The sequence below is a fragment of the Apodemus sylvaticus genome, chromosome 10, assembly GCF_947179515.1.
Source record: "Apodemus sylvaticus chromosome 10, mApoSyl1.1, whole genome shotgun sequence".
Lineage (NCBI taxonomy): Eukaryota > Metazoa > Chordata > Mammalia > Rodentia > Muridae > Apodemus > Apodemus sylvaticus.
The window spans coordinates 16,051,032-16,071,554 of record NC_067481.1 but is presented as its reverse complement, the minus strand read 5'-3'; the positions used below and the strand labels follow the sequence as shown (position 1 = coordinate 16,071,554).

Sequence of the window (20,523 nt, the reverse complement as noted above, 5' to 3'; positions counted from 1 at the left end):
TCTCTCTGCTTCTCCCTTTGATGTGGAATTGCGACCACCCTTCCACTCTTCTTTCAGTAATATGATCACTCATGGAGCATATCCTTTCAGTAGCTTTCTAAGACAGCAGAGAATTGAAATAATTTTTCTGAGAGCTGGCAGTTCCAAAATGCCCTATTCAGCCTTCTCATTTGTGGGCAGCACTGGGTTCTGAGCTAGAAACCATCTCCCTTCAGAATTCTGAAGGCATCCTCCTCCTGTCTTCTTGCTGATGATATTGCTATTGGAAGTTCTAATTCTTCTCTTATGTAAAAGTGAATGAATGAAAAGGCCCTTCCTCCCCAATGTGGCAACTGATGGCTTTCTTTATACAGCATTTGGCAAGGTGACACAGCCATTTCTTTGGGAGACTCCAAAATTCACAAGTGTTTTCTCTAGGGCTGTCCAATTTTGACAGGAAAACCTTGTTCATAAAGTAGAAAGTACATAATTAGCTGCTACTGTTCTGGAAGTTGATCAGTGGCAAGGGACTGAAAACTTATCATTTAGGCTGTAGTCAGAGCCCTCATTTTTCAGACAAGCATTTCTCTTTTACTCCCCATAGGGCAATGAGTCTGGAGCCACCTGGATTAACTTTTCTCAAAAATAAGACTTAAACTTTGTTCAGGGTGAGGAAAAAAAATGACCTGCCTGACCCAGAAGAAATGTAGAATGGTTCAAGACTTCCTCGCACCAACACCACCCTCAGACACAGTCTGCTGCCTCTGCCCATCTTTGTAGAGAGACATGACATGGCTGAATTCTGCACTGACTTGCTATTTTTCTTTGCACCATCTACAATCTGAATAAAGCGTGTGTGATGGCTACTCTTGGTTGTCAACTGGGCATACCTGTGATCTAGATCTTGAGGCTGAAAGACACAGGTTTTTTGACCCAGATCCTGACATGGATGGCACACGCTTTTGATCCAGATCTTGAGGCATAGTGGTTATGAAAAGTTTAGGCCCAGGCAAAACTTTTAGTACATGCCTTTAATCCCAGGAGACTGAAACAAGCATATCTCTGAGTTCAAGGCCAGCCTGAAACGGAGCAAATCCAGCCTGAGACAGTTCCAAATCCAGGGGTGGTATTATATACCTTCAATCTGGACCACACCTTCTGCTGGAGGCCTACATACAAGAGATGGAAGACGTACTCTTCTTCGTGGGCATGCTCTTACTAGCCAGCACATCTGTTGGAACCTTTTTCTACAGAAGACCAACTAAAACAACTAGCCTAGGGGATTGAGCAACTACTAGATCCTTGGACTTCCCATCCACAACTACCCATTGTTGGGTTAGATGGACTGCAGACTATAAGTCATTACAATAAATTCCCTTTATATGTAGAGCCATTCCATAAGTTCTGTGACTCTATTATAGCATGGACTTTAGAATTCAATTAATACTTTATCAATATTGACTCATCAATTTTAACAAATGTTTAATACTGTAGTAAAAGAGTTGAAAATGTTTTTAAAAAGTGAGTTTAAGAAATATAGGAATCGGGGCTAGAAAGATGGCTCAGTGGTTAAGAGCACTAACTGTTCTAAAGAGTTCGATTCCCAGCAACCACATGGTGGCTCACAACCATTGCAATGGATTCTGACGCCCTCTTCTGGTGTGTCTGAAGACAGCTGCAGTGTACTCATAAATAAAGTAAATAAATAAATCTTTAAAAAAAGAAATATAGGAATTATTAATGTCATAATTTTTCTGTAAGTCTAAAACTATTCTCAATTTAAGTTCATTTTTAATTAAATTTGTGTCTATGCATTTATGTATATATGTATATATAGGTGTCTTGCCCACATGTATGTACATGCAGTAACCATGTCAGAAGTGCCCAGGTCAGAAGAGGGGTGTCAGATTCCTGGGACTTGAGTTAAAGATGGCTCTGGGAAACTATGTGGGTCTTAGGAATTGAACCCCTCTGAGAAAGGGGCCAGTGCTCTTAACCATTGAGCTAATTGAGCTATCTATCAAGCTCCTACAGTTCATTCTTAAGTTAGCAAGAGATCAATAGTAGAAATAATTCAATCTTACTTTTTCTTCTAATTTATGAGGCTGCTCTGTAGAAATGTTTGCTAGAATGGCTGAAGAAAAACAAAGCACACTCTAGGGGAGCACTAACATTCTTTGATTCTTTTATTATTTTTATCTTACATATATGGATTTTTTTGCATGTATGCATGTCTGTGAAATGTGTGCCTGCTGCCCAAAGCCAGGACCTCTCTCTGATGTCCCTGTCTCTGTCTCTCTCTCTCTCTCTCTCTCTCTCTCTCTCTCGCGTGCGTGCGTGCGTGCGTGCGTGCGTGTGTGTGTGTGTGTGTGTGTGTGTGTGTGTGTGTGTGTGTGTGTTTTTCAAGACATGGTTTCTCTGTATAGCCTTGGTGTGTGTGTGTGTGTGTGTGTGTGTGTGTTTTTCAAGACATGGTTTCTCTGTATAGCCTTGGTCTCCTGAACTGGCTCTGTAGACCAGGCTGGCCTCAAACTCAGAGATCCACCTCCCTCTGCCCCCTGAGTGCTGGGATTAAAGGTGTGTGCCAACATTCAGCTCCAGTCTTTGATTCTTAACTCTGCAGTAGTAGCTTTCAGTATAAAAAAAAAAATCAGTGCTCGCTTTGGCAGCACATATACTAAAATTGGAACGATACAGAGAAGATTAGCATGGCCCCTGCGCAAGGATGACACACAAATATATATAATATATTTATATATTATATAATATATTATATATATATATTATATAAATATATATGGATGAATCTGTTTATGTTATATATAACTAAGCATTCATTTTAATAAAGAAAGGATCTTGTTATAAAAAAATAAATCTGGAGAAAGAGGAACACTCCTCCACTGCTGGTGGGGTTGCAAATTGGTACAACCACTCTGGAAATCAGTCTGGCGGTTCCTCCGAAAACTGGGCACCCCACTTCCAGAAGATCCTGCTATACCACTCCTGGGCATATATCCAGAGGATTCCCCACCATGTAATAAGGATACATGCTCTACTATGTTCATAGCAGCCCTATTTATAATTGCCAGATGCTGGAAAGAACCCAGGTATCCCTCAACAGAAGAGTGGATGCAAAAAATGTGGTATATCTACACAATGGAGTCCTATTCAGCCATTAGAAACAATGAATTCATGAAATTCTTAGGCAAATGGATGGAGCTAGAGAACATCATACTAAGTGAGGTAACCCAGACTCAAAAGGTGAATCATGGTATGCACTCACTAATAAGTGGTTATTAACCTAGAAAACTGGAATACCCAAAACATAATCCACACACCAAATGAGATACAAGAAGAAAGGAGGAGTGGCCCCTGGTTCTGGAAAGACTCAGTGAAACAGTATTCGGCAAAACCAGAACGGGGAAGTGGGAAGGGGTGGGAGGGAGGACAGGGGAAGAGAAGGGGGCTTACGGGACTTTCGGGGAGTGGGGGGGCTAGAAAAGGGGAAATCATTTGAAATGTAAATAAATTATATCGAATAAAAAAAAAATCAAACTCAAAAAAAAAATCAGCAGAGAACTAAAGAAATTCACAGTATATAAGTTGTTCCATTCAGATGTGTCTGTCTTCCTACTTTGCCAATCTGTTATTTTTTTCCATTGTCTATCTTTTTAGTCCTTTACCAAATAACCTTGGACTTTTATAGTCAATAAAATTATCATAATTCTTGGTGCTGTTGACATTAGGTTATATAGTAAAATGCCTGAACACTTCAGAAGTATAACACAGACAATGAAGGCTGGAAAAATGAGCCAGGCCTGGTGACCCATGCCTTAACCTCAGTACTCTAGAGGCAGAGGCAGCTGGACCTTGAGTTCAAAACTGGAGCAGTCATCTTTCCTCTCTTACTCTCTTAGCTTCTCTCTTGCCCTCTTGGCCTCTTCTCGCTCCCTTCCCCTCCCCCCTCTTTCCACATGGTCATGACCAGTCTCTGCTTCTCTACTCTCTCCTTCTCTCTGCCTTTCTCTGCCTCTCCTACCCTCTTAACTCTCCTCCCCATGACCTGAATAAACTCTCTTCTATACTTAAGACTGGAGCAGTCTCAGAACAAGTTTCTGGGATAGCAAAGGCCACACAGACCACTCAAGAAAACCCTGTCACAGAAATGGGGGAAAAAGAAGCTAGAAAGAAGCTGTTAGGTTAGTATACAGAAACATATATAGGAGCTGAAGAGATGACTCAGCAGTTAAAAGCACTTACTGGAGAACATACAGGTACAACTCCAGCACACACATGGTAGCTCACACCTGTCTATAATGTAACTCCAGGGGATCCAACATCCTGTTCTAACTTCCATGGTATACATGTAACACACATACATATATACAGCAACTTACACGCATAAAATTAATATTCAAAAATAAATAATAGTATCACCTAAAAATCAAAAAAAAAAAAAAAAAAAAAACCAGCAGCAGCTGCTGTTACTGCCGTCACATACAATTGGGTTTTTTTTTTTTTTAAAGATTTATTTGTTATATGTAAGTACACTGTAGCTGTCTTCAGACACTCCAGAAGAGGGAGTCAGACTCATTACAGATGGTTGTGAACCACCATGTGGTTGCTGGGATTTAAATTCAGGACCTTGGGAAGAGTAGTCAGTGCTCTTAACTGTTGAGCCACCTCACCAGCCCCACATACAATTGTTAAAAGGCTGCAAATTCACTTTTCTATCCAGAGACAAGGAAATTTACATTCCCTCCCCATTAATTTAGAAAAGTTTATAACGCACTTGCTTATGACCAATAGATTATAGCAAGGCTTTTCCAGGCTGGGTCAGAAGAGGAAATGCAGCTTTGACTTTGCTCCCTGGACAGCTCCTTGTTAGAGCCTCCTAGCCCGCTCCTTAGCAATGGAACTGGCCTGAAGCTACCTGGCAGTATGACTTGTCTGTGAAGAGAGACCATATGGAAGCTTGGACATGACCTGCGGAGAAAGAAATGCCTGGAAACTCTTCAGCTATTCCAGTTCCAGCTGCCCTCTGAATAAACACATGGCAGATGCTGAACCCAAAAGTGCCCAAGGATTCTTTTCCCAAGTTCCTGATCCACAAAAGTCATGAGATAATAAAATTATTGCAAGTTTGAGCGTTACTTTTTATAAAGAAAAACCAAAAAACCCTTTTGTACAACAAATATAATTTTTCCAAATACCTTTTGTCTTCATATAAATCATTCAGGGTTTTGTTTTTTTTTTTTCTTTGTTCCAAATAACTGGGAGAAGAATTTGCTTGGCTAGCAATAGGATGATTTTTCCAGATAAAAATTAGTTGTTATATAGTTAAGAAATTTGAAAAATCTGTTAGGGACAGGTTTTATATACTGTTCGTGAAGGGACCTGAATTCAGCACCCAGCACCCATGCCAGGTGGCTTTCAACAACCTGTAGCTCTAGAGGGATGCAATGTCTCAGCCCTCAAAAAGCATCTACCCTGATGTACACATACCCACACACAACACAGAATTTAAAATGATTTAAAAAAAAAACTGTAATGGCAAAGAAGATAAATTAGAACAAAGTGTAATGGTTCATTTGTGAAAATGCCACAATGAAACCTATCACTTTATATGCTAACTTTAAAGTTAACTTATAAAAGAAAAGACGGCAAAGCAAACAAAAATTCATTTTTAGAAGGCACTGAGTCTATTTTAAATGACTTGACCAACAAGCAGGTAGCAGTTACAAAGCTAGGATTTCTTATGGAATCAGGACAATTTTCAGTATTTCAAGCAGAACTAGTAGAAACACTGATCTGTGCTGTCCTCAGGAACAGTCACCTCATTTTATCTTTTAATTACAAGCTTAATAAAAAAAAGTTGCAGTCTTTCAAAAACAAACCCTATTGGGGGGGGGGGAAGGATGGAAATGAAGGGGAAGGGAGAGAGGGAGGGGAAGGAAGGAGAGAGCGAGATACATTCATTCTGGTGCATCAACACAAATGGCTTACAGCCTCTACAGATGGTTTCTTCGCACCATGGTTCCCCTAAAGGGAAGAGGGGATGAATGCTCTCACCCTGGCCACTGAACAGCTAGATAATCCAGAGGCTAACATTATAACCCTTCTAAATGTCGTCATCTATTACAGCCTTTAACATAATCCCTGGGTCTTTCTTATAACAAAACAAACCTTCCCTTGTGTGCCAGACTGTCAATTCTGAAGCAGAGGGAAATTATTAAATTTACTCTCTTTGGAACTAGTATATCATTACATTACTCCTACGAATTATTGACTTTTAAAAAGAATTTTTTTTTTCAGCCAGGCATAGTCCCAGCACTCGGGAGGCAAGGAAGGTGGATCTCTGTGAGTTCAAGGCCTGCCTGGTCAACAAAGTGAGTTCTAGTACAGCCGGGACTGTTACATAGAGAAATCCTGTCTTAGGAAAAAAAGAAAAAGGTCTTTTTCTCTGTATGTGCAATGGTGTATGTTTACAGAATGTATATGTGTGGCAGGTGCATGCCTCATTGTGCATATGGAAATCAGAAGACAACCTTAGGGAGTTAGGCCTTACCTTTCCTTCTCATTTTTTGAAGTACAGTCTGTCTGTTGTTTTTTGGTTTTTTGACACAGGGTTTCCGTGTAGCCTTGGCCATCTCAGAACTCACTCTATAGACCAGACTGGCCTCAAACTCAGAGATCTGCCTGCCTCTGCATCCTGAGAGCTGGGATTGAAGGTGTGCGCCACCACTGCCTAGCACTGTTGTTGTAGTTATTTGTTTCCTTGCTCTGTTTTGTTTGTTGCTTTGCATGCAAGGCTAGCTGGTCCACAAGTTTCCAAGAAATTCTCTGGTCTCTGACTTCTATTTCCTAGAGGAATGCTGGGATTACAGATGTGTCAACTTTTGACATGGTCCAAGGGACATGTAAAAGGGTCTGTGCTGCTTGCACTTTTACCCAAAACCTTTCCCATTCCCTGCCCCCATTTTTGAAAAGTCTCACTGTTTTGCCTAGGCTAGTTCTGAATGTAAGATCCTACAGCCTCAGCCTCCCAAGTAGCTGGGATTAAAAGTGATTGTCAATGTACTGTCTCACACTTTTCTAAGATTTATTTTTATGTATATGAACGTTTTGCCTACATTTATGTCTATGTACCACAAGCATGTCTGTACTCTTGAGGACAGAAGAGATGTTAGATTCCCTAGAATGCAGATGGTTCTGTCACACAGATTCTGGGAACTGAACGGGTTAGCAAGCAGCCAGTGCTCTTGACCCTGGAGCTCAGACCTTTTAAGTATGCTTGTCACATATCCTTTTTAAACATTTTTACTCATTCAGTTAAAAAAACCTGTTACAATGTATGCAAATTTTCTTAAGTGATACTCCACAAATTTATTTTCAGTAAATTTCAGCTAGATCTTTAAATTTGCAGAGTGGTAATAAAACTTTAACAAGTGGATCAAGGAGACAGCTAGCATCCAAAGGCACTTGAGACTAAGCCTAAGGACCTAAATTCAATCCCCAAGACTCCCAAGGTGAAAGAAGAAGACTGACTCCTGAGAGATATCCTCTGACCCACCATGATGGCATGCATGAAATAAAGATGCTAACAGTACTATCAAGTCAAAAATTAGCAAAAGAACGCTTCAGTCCTATACCTTCATAGCTCAATGTCAAAATTCTGAGATGTTAGTTAATTCAATAGTGACATCATGGAGAGAAATTCTTGTTTCCAATGAAGTCCTAAAGAATATTTGCACCTTTCAATTCCACCTTTCTTAATCCCTGGTGAACTATGTATCAAGTACTGTCAGATACAGCATTCTGAATGTATCAAATGCTTCATGACTTTTCCAGAAATTGAAAATACTTTTTATACTTCACAACATGATCAATTTAATCAATCCATGTTTTTTCTTTACAAACTTTCTAAGGAAGTTATTAGAAAGCCAGGTATAGAGGCACATGCTTTTAATCCCAGCACTTTGGAAGCAGAGGCAGGAAGATCTCTGAGTTTGAGGCCAGCTTGGTCTACATAGTGAGTTCCACAACAGCCAGGGCTACACAAAGAAACCTGTCTCAAAGGGGGGAGGGGCAAAAAACAATAGAAAGTTATTAAGAGTCTGATCCTACACTGTCACACAAAATACAAGTAAAATTAATTCATGTTAGTAGTCCTAATTTAATGTCTGCTCTACAACATGCAGCATTTAAGTTTATTATTCATAAACTAAATTATGTGTGGAGTTTTACTAGAAGCTGAAGTTGCCTTTCCCAGTGTCTAACTCTTTAATCCCATTTATTCCAAGTACACTCATTTTGGCTTTGGTTTACAAACCTACAGCTTGACAGCTACCTACCCACATAGAAAGAGCTCCATCTACTGATAGGAGAAAATCTACTAACAATTATTCTGCTAAATAAACACAGCAAGAAAATATAAAATGACTCCTAATAATATACTGCTATATACATACATCAGTGTATCACTGAACCCTCACCAGAGAAGCAGCTTCTCACAGTAGATTAATACAGAGACCCACAACTGGGCAACGTGCAAAAAGGAAAAGACTCTGGAGCACTCAGTCCTAAATGAAATCAATGTCAAACACCTCACCTCATGGTTCAGGGATGATCTATGTGGAAGAGGAGATAGAAAGACTGTAAGATCCAGCAGTGGTGGATGACTCCAGGGAAAGAGCTGGTGCATGCATGCATGCATGCATGCATTCACAGAGACTGAAGTAGCATGCACAGGTCCTGCACAAGTTCAAGACCTGCACAGACAAAAATCTAAGAACAGAGAAATGGAAGAGGACGCAAAGTCCCACCCGTAACCAAGAAGCTACTTGTAACTGATAATCTGCTAGGAAGGAGAAAATCAGTTTTTTTCCAGTGAAGTGAATACTAGGTACATGTACTGGCTGGTTTTGTGTGTCAACTTGACACAAGCTGGAGTTATCACAGAGAAAGGCGCCTCAATCAAGAAAATACCTCCCTGAGATCCAGTTGTAAGGCATTTTCTCTACTAGTGATTAAGAGGAGAGGGCCTAGCCCATTGTGGGTGGTACCATCCCTGGGCTGGTAGTCTTGGGTTCTAAAAGCAAGCAAGCTGAGCACATCCCTCCATGGCCTCTGCATCAGCTCCTGCTTCCTGATCTGCTTGAGTTCCAGTCATGACTTTCTTTGGTAATGAACAGCAGTGTGGAAATGTAAATAAACCCTTTTCTTCCCAACTTGCTTCTTGGTCCTGATGTTTGTGCAGTAATAGAAACCCTGACTAAGACAGTACATCAACCAGGGCATGCCTATGCTCAGGAATGGTTGACCAACACTCAAGATTCCATGGTTTGTTTGCTTCTTTTGTGTTTTTGTTTTGTTTTGTTTTGTCTTGGGGGGTTTTGTTTCGATTTATGTTTGAAAAAAAAGAACATGAGGTTAGGTGGGTAGGAAAGTGGAGAGATCTAGAAAGAGTTGGGAGGAAATATATTGTAGAAAATGTTTTAAAGCCAATACACAAAAAATAAACCTTTTTAAAAAAAAAATCTTAAAAGGATCAATACATTTGAACATGACAATACTTTTTTTTCTTTTTCCAAAAACCACAGTCTCTTCCTATAATCTAGGCTGGCTAGAACTCACTATGTAGACTGGCTTCAAACTTACGATATTTTTGCCTCAATATCAAAAATGCTCAGGTATAGGTAGGAATGTATCACATACATACTCTGAAATGCGGTAAGAAAATAATTTTTTAAAGATTTATTTATTGATTTATTGATTGATTTATTGATTTATTATATGTAAGTACACTGTAGTTGTCTTCAGACACTCCAGAAGAGGGTGTCAGATCTCATTTCAGATGGTTGTGAGCCACCACGGAGTTGCCAAGATTTGAACTCAGGACCTTTGGAAGAGCAGTCAGTGCTCTTAACCACTGAGCCATCTCTCCAAGAAAATAATTTTTAATTCAAAATTATGGACTTGGTATGTAGTTCATTTGGTAGGACGCTTCCTTAGCATTCATGATGCCCTAGGTTCAATCCCCAGCACTACCAAAAAACTGGTTATAATGGCACATAACCCTAGCACTCAGAAAGGCAGAAAAAAGAAGTCTAAGATCATTCTTAACTAATTAATAGTTCAAGACCATCCTGGGTAATATGATTCTCAAAAACAAACAAACAAACCCCAAAAAACTAAGTTATCTATACCAAGACACTTAGACTAATATCTGTAAATAGAGTAAAATCTATAATAATAAAAATCTGGGGAAGAAAATTAAAATAGCAAAAAAAACCTGACAATGGTTGCTATAAAATTCTCTTAACTGGTTCTCCTAAAAACCAGTCCTTATACCTTCAACTACAGTCATAGCTTCCCTAGTACTGCTAAGCTACTTTAAATGGCAAATATAAAAAGGCTTCAAATATTTCAGTGACTCTCATCATCTTAAAACAATATCAAAAAAAAAAAAAATAGCCAGGCAGTGGTGGCGCACACCTTTAATCCCAGCACTCTGGGAGGCAGAGGCAGGTGGATTTCTGAGTTCAAGGCCAGCCTAGGATGGCTTCCAGGACAGCCAGGGCTACACAGAGAAACCCTGTCTCAGAGGGAAAAAAATATCAAACTTCTTGACAATCACAGCAAGGTCCTAAATGGAGTGGTCCCTATCTCTTGCCAACTCATACCCAATGCAGCAATCATAACAAATACGTGTGGGACTGTATAGAATTACATATAGGTCTCCAACAGTCATTCCATCAAGTGTCCAAAGCTCCCAATTTATGCTGACACAGGGATCATGTCCTCATGGAATTTACAGTATAGCAGCAACTGCCTTCTATGTGTTAGATCCTATTCTAAACTACAGAAAGGGTCTCTTAGAGTCACAGACAAAACCAGTTCAGCTCAGGGAAAGTTCTGAGGATAATAGTAATCTTTAAACCTTAAAAAAAAAAAAAAAAAAAAAAAGGTAGGATTACAAAGTGTTAAGAGTAGCTCCAAATGATGGTTTCCCACATAGCTCATTCTGATTTTATCACACTCTAGTCAGGTAACTTGACTTCTGAAACACACTCTGCCTACTTCATACAGTTGTACAAACAAAAAGTGACAACAGATGGAAGCTTGAGTGTCTAATTTTTTTGTTTATCTATGTGTTTATGTGTGCACACACATGTACACAATATGCCAGGTCATGAGTGTGAAATCAGAGGATAACTTTTGAGAGACAGTTCCCTACTTGGATCTTGTGAGGCTCAGTGACTGAATTCAGGTAATCAGGCTTGGTGGCAAACTTCACTTGCTGAGCCATCTCATTAGCTCCAGTGTCCAGTAATTAATACACGTCAATTATACAAAACATGTAATAATGCTAACTACAGCAAGGATTAGTGTCACACACCTGTAGTCCAGACGTAAAAGCAAGAGGATCACTAAAGTCCAAGGTCAGTGTGTTTGACTGTTAAGACTGTTAAGACTGTTTTGTCTCACAAAACCAAACAAAAATTTTGAAAATGTTGATTATGGGGCTGGAGAGATGGCTCAGCTTTTAAGAGCATTTGTTGATCTTGCAAAGGACTCAGAATTGGCTCCAAGAACCAACATGGTGGCTCACAATCATCTGTAACTCCAGTTCCAGGAAATCCGAGGTTCTCTTCTGACTTCAGAAAGAACCATGTACACACACACACACACACACACACACACACAAGCAAACACCCACACACAAAACAAATATTTTGAAATGTTGATTATAACAGTATATTCTAAAGGTTCAGCCTTTTAAAAAAAATAAGGTCTCAATGTGTAGCCTGCAAGTCACTATATAGATAAGGCACACCTCAAATTCACAAAGACCAGCCTGTCTGTGCCTCCCAAGTACTGTGATTAAAGGTATTCTACCACCACACCCATCGATTTTAGCAGTCTTAAAATATAAAAATAACAGAGGACTAATGGAAAAAGTACAGGAACAAAGATAAACAACCTATTATCATTTATCCAGGGACATATTACAGTAATACAATAACTTACATTCAAAATTACAATGAATCACAGAGCTTTATAACTGTTAGATATGATCTATACCCAAAACATAATCCACACATCAAATGAGGTACAAGAAGAACGGAGGAGTGGCCCCTGGTTCTGGAAAGTCTCAGTGTAGCAGTATAAGGCAAAACCAGAACAGGGAAGTGGGAAGGGGTGGGTGGGAGAACAGGGGGAGGGAAGGGGGCTTATGTGACTTTCGGGGAGTGGGGGACCAGAAAAGGGGAAATCATTTGAAATGTAAATAAAAAATATATCGAATAAAATAAAAACAGAAAAAAACAAAAACAAAAAAAAAGTAAGATATAGTAGGGCCAGACATATAGCTCAGTGTTAATAGTGATTGCTTAGCATGCACAAAAAGCTAGACCCAATCCACACATAAATAAAAATATAAAAATAAAAATTTTGTGTGCCTTAAATTTGCCCTTCACTTTACCTTGAAATTTGAGTTTTGTCAGGAATGGTGGCACCCACCTGTAATCCCAGGACTTGGAAAATAAAGGCAAAATTTCAGAATACCAGCATTCTACACAGTGAGCTTGAAACCAATAAACTACATAATCTGTCTATTTAAAAAAAAAAAGAAAGAAAAAAATAAAATTGAATTATATGCTACTAAATGTACAAAATTTTAACATGCTGAATAAGAGGTTAGCATGTTGTCTTAGGATTATTACTGCTATAATAACCAAAAGCAAGTTGGGAAAGAAGGATTTATTTGGCTTACATTTCCACACCATAGCCCATCAATGAAGGAAGTCAAGACAAACTCAAACATGACAAAAACCTGGAGAAAGGAGCTCAAAGGATCTTTGGGGGGCAGTGGTAGGGGTGTTGCTGCTTACTAGCCTGCTCCGCACAGCTTGCTCAGCCTGCTTACAGAATCCAGGACCAGCCCAGGGATGGCACCACCCACAACATGCTGGGCCCTCCCCATCAATTACTAAGAAAATGCCCTACAGGTTTGCCTACAGCCTGATCTTATGGAGGAATTTTTCTCAATTGGGGTTCCCTCCTCTCTGATAACTCTAGTTTAAGTCAAGTTAATATAAAACTGGCAAGCACACGTTATTATAAAAATAGATGGATGTGAATAAGGCAGAAGCCATGATTTAAAACCCATACCTGCTGGGCTACTTTAAATGGCAAATATAAAAAAGCTTCAAATATTGCAGTGGCTCTCATTATCTTAAAACAATATCCAAAAAACAAAAAAAAAAAAAGCTGGGCGGTGGTGGCGCACACCTTTAATCCCAGCACTCTGGGAGGCAGAGGCAGGAGGATTTCTGAGTTCGAGGCCAGCCTGGTCTACAGAGTGAATTCCAGGACAGCCAGGGCTATACAGAGAAACCCTGTCTTGAAAAAAAAACAAAAACAAAACAAAACAAAAAAGACGGGGCTATGCCATTTTAGTTTCCTCCTCCTAGTGAAATAAATTAGTTATATTCAATACCAAAGCCCTCAAGAAGTCAATATGATCAAGATGCAACAAAGTTTAAATTTTTCAAGTCTTGAGTTAAAGAACTCAGTGAAATAATATTTAAAATACAAGTATATTTAAAGTGAGATTTTAAAATTAATTTTCCTTACATATAGGTCAACTTCTCTACTGCCAAGGATTTTTAAATTAATGAGAAACAGCATACAAAAACACTACATTACAAAAAGGTCTAAAATAAAGGTCCTGGATAAGTAATCTGTTATTACTCCATACCTAAGAATTTAAAATATTAGAAACTACACTAAACTGTATTTTCCAGCATTTGATTTTCATAAACAATAAGGGTATAAAAATTTACCTCATTTTTTTACTATAACCAAATATAGAGACTATTTTCAACTCAAATCCTTTCTTAATGTTATAGGAAAGCCTATATATGTATCACACTACAAATTACACATATATAATCAATCCATTCTACACTCTAAATACACAAACTGAAATTAATAGGATTCCCAGATAGCCCATTTTAATGACCAAATGTTACTGTGTCATAAAAACTAAAAGAAGTAACTTGATAGAACATACCATATATTCACTAATGGTTTAAGGAATCTCAATTTGATAATAAATTCTTCTTCAACAATATCACAATTTACTAATGGGCGGATTTTAGTAATAGTCTATGGAGACTATCCATGTAGGCAGAGATCTCAAGGTGGGGGAGGGTGCTGAGACAGGGACAGGCAGAGGCTGGCTATGAAAAGAATTGTTAACACCTTTGAGCAAAGGGCAATTCTCCAATAAGGATATAATTAACTGCAGTTATAAAGTACCATGGAATCAAAGGTATTCCATAAATGTAAATTTTTAAATGGCTTTAACTTAAAGTAAAAAATGTAATCTTAAAACATCTTATAGCCCAAGTGTATTATAAACCAAATAAAAGTTCACTGTGGGATTTTTTTTTAAGTTTTTTCCTCTATTAGGGACTCCAGATCTAAATGAACTGTTAAACACTTAATCTAAAGGTATGCCAAACATTTCTTAAGGTCTTAACAAAGAATCAACTTTTTTTTTTTAAACAAAACGAGTCCTAGGTTAAATATTTTATTTGGCTTCTCAAGATGGACTGAGAAGCTGGGCACCAGCTCCAGACTAAGTCCTGGATGCACATCAAACACAGTCCTGTCATTTATCCAGTCAGTCAAAACAATCTTTTCCATCTAACCCTTTTATGTTTGTGTCCTAAAAAGCTGCTAATTGAATCCAGCTCCTAAGATCTATTTGTTAAAATTTATACTATTTAATTTGTAAATGATGAACAAAAATGAAAAAATGTAAGTTAACATTCCCTGCAAAACAGGAGATTCTATCATATGTAATCAAAGAGACAACGATGGTTTTAGTATTTGTCCGACTTTGAGAAAACTATTCACAGGCAAATTCCCAATAGCTTTAAGAAATTGCGAGTAGTTCAAACTGTTTTTACAATTAAGAGGAGCAGACAGATATTTAAAATTCTTCAGAAAAAGCTAAGTATACAAAAATCACTCTATAAATTTAGTCTAATGTATCCTCTTGCTCAGAAACTAAGTGTGATCTTTTTCCTTTCAAACTTCACTAAGGGGAAGTCTCCATAGTGCAGTGGTTATCATGTTCTTCTAACAATTGTCACTCATAAATCTTTATACACTATCATATACAGAAAAAAAAAGATAAATATGAGATCTACTTAACCACATTAACCCTCAGAACACTGACATGGCTGAAGGGGTGAAGATATTGTCTCTCAAGCATGATGACCTGAGTTTAACTGGGAAGACTCACAAGATGGAAAAGGAGATCCCACCTTTTCCTGTCCACCACACATGTTCCATGGCCATGAGATACCTATACACACACACAGTACATAAATGTAACAAAACCTCATATCTCATTTTTAATAATTTAATTTGATGTGCATCAGTATGAGTGTGTCAGATTCCTTAGAACTGGAGTCACAGACAGCTGTGAACTGGAATGTGGGTGCTGGGAATTGAACCTGGGCCCTTTGGAAGAACAGAGGGTGCTCTTTACTAAGCCATCTCTCCAGCCCTCCGCAGAACTCATTTTACCCAAAAAAAAAAAAAAAAAAAAAAAAAAAAAAAAAAAAAAACCCAAAAAACAAAAAACAAAAAACCAAGCCTCTCTTTTCTCTCCCATATATATCCCAGAAGGAAATAAATAACATCCATTACTGATGGCTTCTGCACACTTACACTCACAATTTCTTTCTATAACCATTGACACAGGCCTGCCTAATAAGAACATTAATATATAAACTAGAGCACTAAAGATCCTTTATAATTGTGTTCCACTGACTTCCCCCAAATGAACACAATAAAGATAAAAATCAAAGCACTTCCCCCCAACCTAGTGTTAATAATACCTTGTAATTTTCCCTAGGGAAGGAAAGGCTTTCAGGTCAGTACTATGTATATATTTTTTAATTTCTGGAGATAGGGATGGTAAGTGTACCTAAGCACAGGTGCTTGTGGGAGGCCAGGCGCATCAGATGCCCTGGAACTAGAGTGACAGGTGGTAGTGAGCCAAGGACCTGGGTGGGGGGTGCTGGGACTAGAACTCAGGTCTTCTTAGAGAACAGGATACACTTAACCACTGTGCCATCTCTTCAGCCTCAAAAGTAAAGTATTTTAAGCTGTAGCCAACATACATTCAAACTAAATTCTCAAATACCAAATTCACTTCAAGTTACCTAGAAAGTACAGCCGATAGATTGCCATTTAACACACAAGCATTCAACTACAAAATTCGTCCACATAAATTTCAAAGTTTAGTGTGGGCAAACATAATTACAGCTTATCCTAGGAGGGCACAAATGCATATGAACCAACTACAAAATGCCATCTTTTCCATCTTACATTTGAATATAAATAAATGTGGACAATTTACTTACTGTGAATGACAGTGACTAGCTAGCAGAGAGACAATAGTTTCAATTACACTATTTAAAACAAACGCAATTTTTCCTTAAAAGGAGGGAGATGTGACCATGGAAGAACATCAGAAGTGGCATCGTAAGCAAATTATACCTGTAATATGTTAACAAGTCGCTGCACCTGGGAACATAAACAGTCTTTAACAAATCCCTCTGAGCATTCCTTCCCACTTAGAAAGGGATGAGAAGTGTGGAGGGAACCAGTGAAAGTTAGCTTAAAAAGTTTGTATGAACTTAGAAACACATTTCAAAGCAAGTGATTCTAAACCAGGTCTGGAGTTAAGACATGAGCCACTAGTTCTGCGGCCTACAAGGAACAACCCCAAACACGCTACCCTACAATCAAACAACTTCCAAAACACAGAGTGTACAATGAGCCGGGAGTCGTGGGATCAGGCAGACACGCCGGAAAAGCCAACCACAGTCTCGGTCCCTCCCACAGACGTGCGTTATAAGGTGTGTGGCACTGGCCACAGAGGTTGGCAGCTGGCGAGTAAAGGTTCACACCCGGGCATAGGTAGGTGTCCAAGTTAACAACCCGGGAACACACGCACTCTCCCGTTAAGCACTCACTCCATATTTAAGGAGTGTTTACTGCGCGCAGTCAGCAACTGGATTCAGTAATCTCCTTCACGACCCCACCTGGGCAGTAGTCCAGGAGCTGCTCCTGTGACCCCAGGAAACGAGACTTGGGGACCTCAAATCCGCCCTCCACGGGAGACCCACGGGCCACACACTTGGCATTCTGAAGAATTTCCCAACCCCAGCTAAGTGGTTCTCCAATGACTCCCTAAACCAGGCCTTCCCACGCCCGGATTCCCGTCCAACGCCACCACCGACCGCGACCCCGGCCCTCCGCCTGCCCACAGGCGCCGCAGCCGCCAGCCCTGCTCACCTGTCAGGCGCAGCTTGACGGGCCCGTTCCTCCGGCCTCCGGGGTTAGACATGTCCCCAGCGGCGGGGGAGGAGGCGGCGGCGGCGGCGGCGCTCGCGGCTGGCGGGCGGGCGGCGGGCAGGCTGGGCTGGGCTGGGCCGACGGCGAGGCGCGGAGGAGTCACCACTGCGGCCGGGGCCGGGGTCCGAACAGCCCGCGCCGCGGCCGCCAGGGCCGGAGGGTCCCGGATGTGCCGAGCGCCGTCGCCATGAGCGGCGGAGGGAGCGGGACGCAGAGCTCCCCCCTCCTCCCACTTCTGCTTCCTCGGCCCGGGCCACACAACAAAGCGGCAGCCGCGGCCGGCCGCGCCGCCTCCGCCCCGCGCCCCCGCCGCCTCCTGTCCTCGCGGCCCGCCTCGGTCTCCCCTTCTCGGTGCCGCGAGGCCTGGGAGCCGACAGTGCGAAGTCTGCTGAGGCGGGCGGGTGCTCGGCCGCTTCCTCCTCCGCCCGCCCTCTTGTCTGAGGGAACCCGGTCCTGGGGCCGCTGCCGCCGCCGCCGCCGCCGCCACTCGTCGGCTCCTGGGGGCGGGGCTGGCTGCGGGGCGGGGCTGTGGTGGGCGGAGCTGTCTCAGGGGCGGGGTTGTGGGCGAGGTCTCCAGTGCCTGGGGTGCCAGAGGAAGGCCGGACTCCGCGCGGGCTGCGGGGAGCGCGTGCGCCGCGGCCCAGACCCAGCTCGGAGCTCCACCGCCCGGCGGCGCCGGCTCAGTGGCACCAGAGGGGCCTGCTGACCAGCTAGCTCACTGAAAGACAGCCTGTGTCCCAACAGGGCAGAATGCCCGAGTAATACTCCCACTGCACGCCCTGAGAGGCTGGCGAGAGTAAAGTTAGACCCGAGTCCGAAGAATTAATTCGACAAGACGCTATTCCCACATCGAACGTTCCAGCAATGTCCCAGGAGTGCTTAGCTCTTAGTATAGTAATTGCCACCTCCACAGGCTCACCTGGTGCTCCAGATCAGGTTACCTACCTGCTCCGACTCTTTTGTTTTTCCCCCAGCAGGACAAGCATAGGGAGATGATACAAATAACAACGCCAAGGACTGTGAACAAGATAGGTGAATACCGAGTGGAAAACTCACGCAATACTGTAGTTTGCTATCTCAGGAGGAAAAAAGAAAATGAATAGTTACAGTTCACTATTCGTGTAACTGCAGTTACACGAATAGTGAACTGTAAGTTACACGAATAGGTAACTGGTAAATTACACGAATAGGAACTTATTCTGGACAAATAAACAATACAGGTGTTTTGGGATTTTGTTTTACAAGGTTGGGGTGAGGGTACAGCCTAATAGTGAATTGTATTACATCAACTGCAAAACATTTGTATGCAGCCATCTAAATGGCAATTATGGTAACTAACACTGGAAGCTATATGTAAGGCAGGGTTTAAATGGAGAATACAAGTTGTATGTGCACACAGAGTAATAATGAAAACTAAGGATAAGAGTGTGGATTTGTATCCATGCTGGCTTTCTTTAAAGCTGTTATAACATTAATGCCGTTTAAACTGTTCATTGAAGCCTAATACATTTTAATCCTAAATATTGCAAATGGTGGCTTACAATCTATCAGTTAAGACACTTCATTCTCTAGATGAAATCCAAAAACGTTTCATCAGTATTAAAAACACTCCTGCGGATTAAAGTGATCTCAAAATCATAAGTTCTCGCAGTAATACTTAAAATATAAGCGACAGCTCTAGAATTCAATCAAGAAATACTAAGTGCTTATTATTCACAAAGCAATGAACACTTAAGAAACACTTCTTTGTGCTATGTAAGATCTGAAGGCTCAAGAAACAATTCCTACAAAAGACAAAAGTTACTGTGGCGATAGAACAATTGCTACATCACTATTTCAAATGCTAGTTTGTGACAATAAACTGAGCAAGCTGATGTATGCACTCATATTTTCCTGGTTCATATGGTGTACACTTTGTTCCCAACCACCCACTAGCATAATTTGTAGCTTTGTATTGGGAAATAGAAGTTAAGATTTCAGAAAATGGTCAGAAACCTAGTGTGGGTTGGGTGCAGAGGAGACTTGTGAATTTTAAGCAATACCTTCACACATTTGGCAGCTCTGGGAAATGGGATGTAGGCATGATGTTCAGACAATGTTGTTTAGACTTCCCCAAGTATAATGCTTTAAAACCATCCAGTATGGGCTGGAGAGATGGTTTGGTGGTTAAGAGTATCTGTTACTCTTGCAGATGATCTGGTTTCAGTTCCCAACACCCACAAGGTAGCTCACAACCATCTCTAACCCCAGTTCCAGGGGCTATGATGCCGTTTTCTAACTTCCATGGGCACCGAGAATGCATGGGATACACACAGATACATTTAGGAAAAACACTCACACACACAAATAAGTCTTTTAAAAAGCTCAAAATACAAATAATAAGCAAAACCATTGAACACACTGATAACCTCTGTGTAATGTTAGAAACGATAGTCAGTGTCTTACACATGCTAGGCAAGCATGCTATCACTGAGCAGCATCTGAAGTCCCTGTAATAATACTGTATTTGTTATTTTACAGGCAGGAACGGCTCACTGTGTAAGCCTTGCTGGCCTGTAACTTACTATGTAGACCAGACTGGCTGAAAATGGACAGAGAGCCATCCAAATGTACTACCATGCCCATTATTATCCCAGTAATAATCTTTTTAAAACTGGGTACATGGATGCATCATTGTTTTCCTTAACACATTAAATGTTTAATGTTGACTTTAATTAGTAAGCAAAATAAAGATTTTAGAAGACAAAAAAATGAAATAAAAAAGACAAATGTTAATAGGAAAGTCACTTCCAATAGATCTCTTGGCTAAGAAGGCTCACCAGTGGAGGCCTAAATTAGAGCTCTTTGAGCCAGAAACCTTCAAGTAAAAAGGAGTTTTTGTGTGCACTCCCCCTTAGCTATTTCGAAAGTACACATTATATAGACACTATGCAGGGGACCATCAGCTGATTCCTAGAAATTAGTAAGGAAAAACATGAAAAGTAGGGATTAAGGCTCATATCAATTATATGTATTTAAATGTAAAAAAAAAAAAAACACTTTAAGAAAAGAAAATAGCATTGAACAGGAAGAAATGGCCATTCTCTCCACAGTAAA

The 20,523-nt window shown here is 40.6% G+C and overlaps 1 protein-coding gene and 1 non-coding gene across 3 annotated transcripts in view; one reads left to right on the top strand and one right to left on the bottom strand.

The window, feature by feature from the left end:
- The window catches only part of Smurf2 (SMAD specific E3 ubiquitin protein ligase 2), a 111,051-nt gene extending 93,562 nt beyond the window's left edge, over nt 1-17,489 (bottom strand). For both annotated transcript variants that reach the window (XM_052194744.1, XM_052194745.1), the window contains exon 1: nt 17,368-17,489. In XM_052194744.1, the coding sequence (XP_052050704.1) occupies nt 17,368-17,419 (52 nt within the window). In that variant the 5' untranslated portion in view covers nt 17,420-17,489. The remainder of the gene's footprint in view (nt 1-17,367) is intronic.
- LOC127695774 (U6 spliceosomal RNA) lies at nt 2,633-2,740 on the top strand. The gene has a single exon (XR_007980121.1). It is a non-coding gene; the product is annotated as a U6 spliceosomal RNA (small nuclear RNA).
- Nucleotides 17,490-20,523: the final 3,034 nt, after the last annotated feature.